Here is a 10,475-nt window from a genome sequence, read left to right on the forward strand (position 1 = left end):
AGCATTTTAGGTCTATTCAACTAGTGGAGTTCCATAATTTTTTTATTGAAATTGAATGGAAATTACTGCATAAATCATGTGTATGACTTAATTAGTAAGGTCGTGTATTAAGAAAAATTATAGGTGAAATGTTAGATCAGTGTATAGTTGACATGGACCACCGAGCCTCATAGTTCAATTGGTACCTTCATCTCTCCCTAGTAAATAAAGCTAACTCAATTCTTGAGAAAGTAAACACCTTAAAAATCTAATTGTAACGAAAATATACATATATATTGCTGGCATACAATGCCTGCTTTGGTCACCTCACACATTAATGCTTTGGTCACCTTACACATTAACAAATGCTGAAAAATAAGGGATGATTGAAATCTCATTTTCATAATTTAGACATTGAAGGAAATTTTTTTATATCTAAATTTCACCAAAGCAGTGGTATCATTAGAAAGATGGGGAAAAAATTATTATATTCTTTTTTTAGATTTAATTGTTTATATTTTATTTTCCAAACTTTTTGGCTAGATTATAACCTATTAGTTTTGCTAAATGCATATACATCTACAGAAACAAACATCTCGCTCTCCAATAAATAAATAAATGAATATATATATATACACACATTTATATTTAGGCAAGACTTAGATAGTCACATGGTTAAATCTAAAAAATGAACTTAAAGAACAATATCTAAGTTTGTCTCACACACACGTATATATATATAGTACAACATATTTATAATATGAACCACAAATAATGTACTAGAATAACTTATTGATGTGGTTCTTGCATTCATCTCGTGAAGTGCGTTTACCAAATTAACTTTGGGCACCATTCATGCCATTTGTTCCTTCTATGCAATTAATTAAGTGAAAGGAACTCTCTCTCTCTCTCTCTCTCTCTGCCATTAGAATAATCGCATTTGTAACCAGTTGATATAAATGAAGCTCAACGACCTAACTTCTACCTCTCTTTCCACTACAATTTTTTAAGAAGAGAATGTTCTAATTTGTATTATTTTCCTCGTCTTGTTCTTTCTATTAGAATACTCTTGCTCTCAACCACTTCATTTAAATGATGCCAACAATTTCTTTCTCTCCGAGTTTGTTTTTATCCCTTTACACCTATCTAAAATTTCAAAGCCATTTGATGAAGGTAGTAGTTTCATGGGATAGAAACAAAAACGCAACATGCTCAATTTATAATGGTGTATATACTCAAACTTTTCCATTTTTTTCTCATTGTTTAAGCAAATAGAGAGATATAATATTGATTTAATTATATGTACAAGATAACATAGTATTATATATAAAGATACTAAAAAAAGCAGAAGATAAAAAAGAAGAAGAAATTTCCTATCCTCCTCTAAAGTAGCTTGAAGATATCTAACGGCGGCTCCTCCATGAAAGCAAGAGTTAATTAAGGACTTCTTTTCATTGGGTCATCTTTTTGTGGCTAATGGATTCTCATTCAATAACTTGAGAAATGATTATGCGAAGGTTGAACAATTTGTAAATCCGTGGTGGTTTGGCATGAGTTATCTTCAGTCATCATGGTCCTGATAGAGAAAACTTCAACATTGGTTACCTTAATACATGAATAGTCTAAACTAATAATAATAATAATTAACAAAAATATATATTTTAGACAAGCTTATCTAAAAGCTAGCACTTACATTGTAGCTATAATTAACTTTTCTCGTTATTATTATTGTTTTTAGTTTAATTTTAAATTGAATGGAAGCTAGAATACGTATAGAATAAAATTACATGAAGTGCATCTTAAGTAATCTCAAGAAGAATGACTTATTATATTTGTGCTCTTTACATTAGTTTCTTTTTTTTAAAATTCAGGGTTGAAATGATATCCCAAAAGAAGTCGCTGCCACCTTTTTCTTTAGGTATGAAGTTATAATTAGTTGAATTTACTCACCCAATACAAATTATATTCTACAGTTCTTTTGACTAATTCGAAAAGGAATAGAGAGAAGGGAAAAAAATGTAAAGGGTCATTTTGAATTTGTATGTAAAATATCCAATAGAAACTATTTGTATGAACCATTTCAAAGATCATTAAATAGAGCCTAAGAAAAAAGAATATATACCAAGAATTAAATAGTTATAGTTTTTTGGTGATCTTACTCTCTTGGTCTTGAAGCCCAAAGAGAACTAAGAGCTCTTAGTCTGCCATAGTACTCCCCAATTACAAGAAAACACCTTGCTGCTTGTCGAACCGTCAATATTCGACGCAGTTGATGAAGGGTTTGCTGTCTCAAATTATCAGCCTGAATTTAAAAGCATGTATAAATGATAAATCTGTTAAATTACCCATTGTCCCAAAAGCTTAAACTATTAGGAAATTATGAATTCAATCACTTAACCATAATTTTAACAAAATCCATAAATAAAATTAATCATAGAAAATATAGATGAACAACAACACAAATAGGTATATTATTTATTTATGAAACCACAACTACCAAATAGAGTTGAAATGTGTCCCTAGTGCAAGGGGGCACATGGACAAGAACTGAACATTTCAAAGAGGTTGAAACTCATTATTTTGTCTTATATATAAATTTGGACTATTCCAATCATAGAATTGAAAAAATAGAAAAATCATAAAGTTCTTCCAATTGATTAATTAGTAAATATTTCCCAAATTATTTTTAAAGTTTTGTTGATAGGTGTAGCTAGGGCTTTTATTTCAACAGGCATCACTTTCAAACCAACTTCTGATAGGGACCTTATAAGATGAAAATACCACATCAAAAACCCTAGCGTTCAACATTTTTTGATGGACTTCTTAGCAGCAAAGCAATATATATTCCCTAATAGAAATAGACAATCCACCGTACAAATGGCGGACATGCAGTGGAGATTATTTATACAAAATTCACATAAAATATATGTCACATCTCAAAGTTGACCAAACACACAATAGAAATATAACCTATTCATGATGATCAAAAAGTTGGACTGTATTGGACCGTTGGATCAGCATCTAATACATTAGAAATGTTCTTAGCATACATGTTGACTAGATTAACATTGCCCCTCGATCGCTTTCCTCTACAGTTTCTTAAAAAAGCTTACAGGTCAAATACTCAATAAAAAAAAGTAAAAATCAAGCTGAGGTCATAAAGTTCCATGGATTCTTGCCCTTCAGGTCTTCAGGTATAACTTGGTGTGTTTGAATTGCGGCGCAAAACAAGGTATATAGTGGTATACAATGAAATGGAATGGACTATAAGAAGGAAACGTTTTAACCAATTTGTTAACCTACCAAAGCTTAATCTTGACCCGATTGTTGTGTATTCAACAAAAATCATCTCTATTCCGCCCTCTATGTTTCATTTTATACTTTTCATAAAAGACGTGTAAAAAACTGCGATTAGTGGAGTATAATATGAAACAATAACATGGGATTTCGAGTTTTTTTTTGTCGGCATGAGCGACAAACATAGTTAGGATAAAGGTTTAAATAAAATCCTTTAACCCTTGTTCAAGTGGGCTCCATGTGAATAATCTCCTAGCTGTTAGGTGAGATCTAAATATCTAATACATGATAGTCTTTCTTGACAAGTGGATTAGTCCATATACATGAATCTATGATTTGAATACTCTCCTAGTTATTTTCTTGATGATAACCATGTTTGGGAGACCTACTAGGCGAGTATGAAACTGGGGCTAATAACTAATAAGAAGGTTTGAAAAACTATAGCTGCGAGAATTTACCTAAAATGGACTTTATACTATAGATGCAGCCTAGCTAGGGCCTGATTTCAACCTTGACACACCAGGTTTTGCTACACATCAAATATCATTTTCATTAGAGTTCATTAATCTAAAATAGGGAGCAAGAATTCAACCTCCTTGACAAATATGACTATCTAATTGGAAGATCCTTCACTCTTGCTCATGAAAGTTTTGATTTTGTGTTTTTCCAAGATTGCAAGGGGTTATATGTGCAGCTTGTAAGCACTTTTACCCACTTTGATACAGTAAGTAAACACTATAATACAAAGAAGTCAATGACTTCCTTGGAAGAGAAAGGATTAACGAAAACGAATTCCACAAGTTATAACATTGTAATTAACAACATATATGAGCTAGTGTGTTCGTTGAGGATTTTGTGACATACGATATGCACGTGTACTACTTGATATGCATGACGCATGCAGATGTACCTAATAGGACCATTTGTCTTTTTATTTATTTATTATAACAATAAGGTCATGTTTCTTTTTAATAAAACTATGTTAGAAAGTTATTATTTATGTGAGGTAAAAATTAAGGTTCAAAATGTTGCAAACTATAATGGGTTTAATTTGATAATTTTTACCTGTCGTACGAAGCCTTCAAGATTGGATAGCTTGCCTAAGGCCATAGCCATCTGTTGCATGCCACCATCGATGGCTGGACCTGCAGCAATTGTGTCCACAAGAGACTGTTTGAGCTGCTCCTCGCCCTGGGAGAGAGCCTCCTCAGCCTGGTTTGAAGACTGTTGGAGGCTGTAAATCCCCATCACTTGCTGTTCTGTCAATGGGTCTAATTGGCCTATTAAAATCTGATAATTAACACCCCCCAAAATAAACAAACAAAGTTAGAACTTAGAAGCTAAGAGAGCTAGCAAGTTGGTCATTAACTTTTTTTTTCCTTTTAAAAAAAATATTAATATAGGATTCGCACGTGTACAACTCTTTTTGGAAAAAAAAGGTTTACCTAGAATTAATGTGATTAAAGAAATGAAAACAATATCACATTATGCATAATCTGAGGAGTAGATTGTGATTAGCGTATACATAGTTTTATGTGAAACCACTACTGATATTATTATTATTATTATTATTCACTACCTATAACCTACTACCTCAACTACCTATGAGATGTTATATATTTAGAATTTTTTTTAAAATAAAATAAAAAAAGTAAAAGCGAAAATGTTAATGCGAAGAAAACTTTATAGCATCCAAGAAAAGAACCCCTTTATTAACTCCAAAAAAGAAATGGACCCTTTTGTTGGGGCATTCTGGATTTGTCTGAATCACTTTGGAAATGACAATGGGTCCTTCAATATAGGGAATATTCACTGTACTGACTTTCTCTGCTCTTTTATTATTGGGTTATTTACGAAACTATTATTTATATTATTTGGTTATTTACACACTACTAAAATTTCCCTATTGTGACAGTCTAAAATTCCTACATTACCACCAAAATGGCACAACTAAAATTATGGTCCAAAAAAAAAAATGTCAACAATATCATATGCAATTTTGGAAATCCAAACCTTGATGAGTTCAGAGGGTCGAAAACCACCCATCCAGAGGAAGCAACGCTCGGCGGAGCTAGTCCAAACTCCGGTAATAAGGTGGAAAACATCAGATTTGGCAGCCACTGCCTTAAGCCGGAACATGTCATCATAATGAGAAATACATCCATCAACAATTTGTCTAAGATCACTGTCTGATAAATGTGCCTGTAACCCTGTCCGAAGCTCTGATGTGTGCCTATGATCATCTTCTAGCCATCTTGCATATTCCATGTCAAACATTGCAGCTCCTATACAAGATAATAAATAGTATTGATCATCATAAAAATAATAATATTATTAATAATGATGACCGTCTTTTTAACTTTTAATATGAAATCATGGAATGCTATATCATACGTTGGAACAAGTTGGGCAATATTTTAACAATAATGTGCACTAAGAAAGAGCTTTGTTTACGCTTCTAAAAGTGGAAGAAAAAAGGAGTTGTCACCATGGAATGGATCAATCATTCACACAAATTAAGTAAAAATAAAAGATAGAATGGCCTTTTATGCTTGGAAAAGGCCATACAATCTCATGAGATTCAATTATGGGTATTTGAAAAATCTGACCGTTTTACTGTTTCCTGAATCCTCCAACAAAAATTGTTTAAAAATAAATTTTAAAAATTAGGGAATGAGTTTATATAGAAAATTTGGTCAAAATCAGAAAAGTCTTCCCTTTCTCTAAAAAAACAAAACAAAACAAAAATGGTAAGTACAAGAGTCTGCCACATCAATCATATCCACACATATTTGCGAAATTTGACTGGAATATTAGGGAATTCGGAAATTTTCATATTCAAATGTTGGTCCAATTTCCCCCCCCCCCCAAAAAAAGAAAAAAGAAAACCTAAAATATATCAAATAGTGCTTCTTGTGTCTATATATTTTTTATCCATATCCAAAAAAAGAGTAGGTGACTAAAAAACCATATTTTTGGTCAGTCTGAAATTTTCTTATAGCTCATTCATTACACGAAGAACATTTTCACTTGAGCTCAACGTTGATATCATCAAATTTTACTTTACGTTGGAATTTTTTTACTCACAATCACTCTTTGACTAATGACCAGCTGCCACGTGTGATCCTCTTACCCCAATCTCTTGGTCTTTCTAAAAATACCTTCATAAACTATGGGTACTTTGGTAAATAGAGCATGTCTATGTTTCTTCAATAAAACTCAGACAAAAAGAAAGGGAGAGAGAGAGAGATGAACTAACCAGAGCTGATATTTCCACCACCAGCACCAGAACCACCCAAGTACAGTCCCTATTGTACAAACGAAAATATATTTAAATTAATTAATCAATTAATTAATTAACATGTCAAATTGCCAATAACTTATTTATAAAAAAATTGTTTGCCAATAACTTAAAAGATTGTAATTTTAGAGACAGTAATCTTCTTCTTGTATTTTTAACTATATAAAATTTTGAACATATTTAATTCTCAAACCTGAGAGCGCAATCTTTGAAGGTCTTGTTCAAGCTGAGCAAGCTTTATTCGACTTGTCTCTAGCTGTTGTACATAAGCCTGTTAAAGAGAGAGAAAGACAGATATGAGTGTATATTCAGATTCTATTTTTGTTTTGTTTTGTTTTTAGCTTCCTTTTTTCTTTTTTCTTTTTTTCACTTCATAATTCTAAGCTTAAATTTTAAGAAAACCATCATTTCAATTTCCAGTAAAGTAAATGTTACACATACCTTTTTCCTTAAACGGCTTTTCCTTGCAGCTTCTCTGTTTTGAGCTAAACGTCTCAATGTCTGAAGCAGTGAACAGAATTTCGGATCAATATTTTTACACCAAAAGGTAAAGAATTTGGAAAGGAAAAAAAAAATATCTTCTGGAAAAATAAATCATGTGTTTTCAGTACCTTAGCATCAAGTGGCTTCTCTGATGTTGAACCAGCTCCCTTTCTCTGCAATAATATTCAAGAAAAAAGGATGAAGTTTATTACTTTTAAGAGCTAAAAAGAGAAAGGGTTTATCTTGTTTTCTTTGTTTAAGTTTATTTAGCAACTAAACTTGGAAGAAGGGGGAAAAAAAAAAAAGAAGATGGAAGAAAATGATTTTACTATTATTTTATTTTTTATTCTACTTTTTAAGCATTGATAGCATAGCTGTATCTTTGGGGAGATTCTGTGAATCTTAAACAACAAAATACAATGATTAAAGAGCTCACAGAATCTCTTGGAAGCATTTCTGATTTCTGATGGTGAGTTGAGCACTGCTCTTGAGGCAGGTAATCATCAACGTAATAAGGGTAGCAAAAGACATCATTATCTTCCATTTTGCTTTGTGTTTGGTTTTTTTTTTTTTTTTTTGGGTGCGTGTGTTTTGGCTTCTAATTCCAAAACTGATCTTAAGGATAAAAAAACATGAAGTTTTTTGTTGGGGGGGGAGTTATAAGAATCGAGGAAAGGACTAAAGTGGGTCAGCAATATAGTGAGAAACAGTGGTAACTACTGTGAAGATTCTCTCTTTGCTTTTTTTATGTGAACAGTACACCTCTCTCTTTCTCTCTCTATTTCTCTCGCTTCATGTCAGACATTCATCAGAAAATCGTTCAGAAATCAGGGAAACTCTGAACTTTATTGATTTTCTGAGAGTTGTTGGGATCTGTGCTGTTGTATATGAAGATATGCTCGAGGGAGAGAGAGAGAAAGAGAGAGCAAAACAGTAATAATAACAATAAAGATACCAACTTTTTGCCGAGTTTTGGGGATATGGTAAGAGAGAGAACCGGGAGATTAACAGTTAAACACTGTAGTTTAAGTACCTTGTCCATCGGTGCTTTGCCAGCAGCAGATTGATTTTGTGATGTTCCCGTTCTTGAAGTATCACTTGCCATCTCTTGGTGTAATTGTTGCTGTTGAAACGGTTGCAGATGCTTCTGATCAAAAGCCTGATGATCTGAGGAAGATGCCTTTTTACTGATGGGAGATTCTGGTTCCAACTGGGCCTCAGCCAAGTCAGCTTTGCTTGAAAGAGTGTTTACTGCTGATCCTGAGTCTGTGCTCTCTCCTCCTGATTTTGAACTTCCCTGAAATAAGAAACCCAACAAAACTTCTTCACATGAGTGTATCCAGAGAATCATCCCAAAATCATTCTAGTCCCCACAATAGACTCATTTTGCAAATGGGTATCCCAAACAATATTAAATTCTCCTGAAAAAACGTAAAAGTTTATAAACTTTTCAAATGAGGATTTGAAAAACTTGTACCATGAAAGTGAAAATATTGGTTGGGATATTTGTTCATTTGTTCTATTGTGCTTGAACTTATAAACATTTTTTTTTTCTAGAAGCCATATGAAAAGAGAGAAGGTCAAAGATAAATAAAGTTAGAAACTAGTACTCCCGGGGTAGTTTGAAATCTCATTGGCCATGAAGGGAACATTTCCAGAGTAGCTGCAGGCCTGCCTGTGAATAAAGCTGCAAGAATCACAAAGGCCAAATCTTCAGAGGATCACCAAAATAAAGACTCCAAGATTTTTCAAAATTTTTAAAAGGTGGAGGAACCTAATCCTCCTTTTCTGCAGTTATGGGGTCAGTAAATCATGCTGGGAAGGTCAGGTTTCTAAGTATGTAGCCTCACGCCACTCGAGTCCCTTGCATCAGAATCATTACAGTATTGGAAATGGAAACCCTCCCTACTGTGCCTTTCTGTAGACATATTCAAACCTCTCTCTCTCTCTCTCTTTGCTTTTAGGAGTTGGTTATTTCTATCACACGTCACAAAAGCAGAAAAGATAGATAGAGAGAGTAGCATACGTGCTTTAGCTTCATCATTTCTTATCTTAACTCCTTGCAGCACAATTGCTTCTTCTAGCTCTCCAAAATCAAAAGCAGATCCTTCTTGGTTGCTAGGAAAGAAAAAGAATTAATAACCATGTCAGACATGACCAAAGAAGCAAACCAACCCAATCCAATTTGGAAATACAATAAATAAAAGCAAACCCATTAAGGAAATCATCTTAAATTTTGTATGTCTCAGAAGAAAAATTTTGATGGAACAATGAAAAAAAAGAGATTGTTTCACATACAGAAAACTTGTGGAAGGAGCATTAATTCCATGAAAAATTGCATAAGGAACATGGTGGTTTGTAGGTCCTGAGTCTGATAAACCAGTCTCCCCAACTCTATGGCTCGCCATGTAAGACGACCTCATACCATTCTAGCACAAACTGAAAGGGAACATGTTGCAGAAGCTAAGATGATAACAACAAAAACAGAGGAATTGGATAACTATTTTTAAGAATTCACTTATGTTTACCTCAATTTTTTTGAATTCCTAAGTAGAATCCTTACTTGCAGAAAAGGCCAGCTGAGAGAGAGAGAGAGAGCAGAAGCAGCAGCAAAGGATCAAAGATATCTTGTCAAAGTATATTTAAGTAACCTGAGGAGGTTCCAGTCTTTTTCTCAGATATATATATATATATATATCTCTCTCTCTCTCCCTGCACCTTTTGATCTTTCATGGGGGTGTCTCTATCTGTTCCTTTTCTCCTTCTCAATGAAGAAACCTGAGTGATTATTCATTAGTCTGTCTTAGTTTGCTTTTAACACCTCGTGTAGTTGTAAATATTTATCAAGATTTTTTGTAACTCATCTAATAGTACAGAAAATCTTGTCCTTGCAGACCTGTCTGAGGCCCTCTGGGGTGTGTGTAGGCTTTGGAAAAAGAAAAAATACTAATCAAATGGAAATAAATAAGAAACTGAAAATAAATGGAAGGGTGGGGTCTTTGCCAGGAACCCACTAAAATCACTGACTCCTACTCCACTCTCTCTCTCTTCTAACCGCCTGTGCTTTCTGATTGGTTCTTTTTTGGGGCTCTTCACAAGTATTTAAGAAGGAAAATAAATAAATTACATTAAATTCAACATTTAATAGGAGATAAGACAAGGTTCTATATCACAAAAGATGGTAAAAAGAAAAGTTCTAAAGGTGTTTTCTTTTTTTTAATGTTTTTACACCCAAAGGAAAGATTGAGTTTGCTTTTGACAACTAAGGTCCTTCCAGAGAGGGAGAGAGTTTTATTTTATTGTTATTTGAAGGTTCTGCTCATACCATTTCAACCATAACCGTAGTATAATAATCCAAAGACCAAAACCCACTTGTACATTTTGATCTCTGCTCTTGACATGTTAGTGTTTGGTA

At 33.3% G+C, this 10,475-nt stretch overlaps 1 protein-coding gene across 2 annotated transcripts; it reads right to left on the reverse strand.

Moving 5' to 3' along the window:
• Positions 1–1,188: 1,188 nt before the first annotated feature.
• On the reverse strand, positions 1,189–10,102 carry LOC111992783 (transcription factor TGA9). 2 transcript variants are annotated; one of them, XM_024024643.2, is made up of 13 exons: positions 9,589–10,102; positions 9,359–9,499; positions 9,087–9,178; positions 8,671–8,747; positions 8,094–8,357; positions 7,189–7,233; positions 7,019–7,078; positions 6,771–6,848; positions 6,536–6,584; positions 5,290–5,561; positions 4,342–4,566; positions 2,139–2,281; positions 1,189–1,555 (listed from the first exon to the last, which is right to left on the reverse strand). In XM_024024643.2, the coding sequence occupies exons 2-13, from the start codon at positions 9,481–9,483 to the stop codon at positions 1,468–1,470; spliced, it is 1,518 nt and encodes a 505-aa protein (XP_023880411.1). In that variant the 5' UTR covers positions 9,484–9,499; positions 9,589–10,102; the 3' UTR covers positions 1,189–1,467. The 2 variants fall into 2 exon arrangements, with proteins under 2 accessions (XP_023880411.1, XP_065619284.1); XM_065763212.1 differs by lacking the exons at positions 8,671–8,747; positions 9,087–9,178; positions 9,359–9,499; positions 9,589–10,102 and adding an exon at positions 8,538–8,638.
• Between the last annotated feature and the right edge of the window lie 373 nt (positions 10,103–10,475).

This window comes from Quercus suber, unplaced genomic scaffold (assembly GCF_002906115.3).
Source record: "Quercus suber isolate HL8 unplaced genomic scaffold, Cork oak 2.0 scaffold_497, whole genome shotgun sequence".
Taxonomy (NCBI): Eukaryota; Viridiplantae; Streptophyta; class Magnoliopsida; order Fagales; family Fagaceae; genus Quercus; species Quercus suber.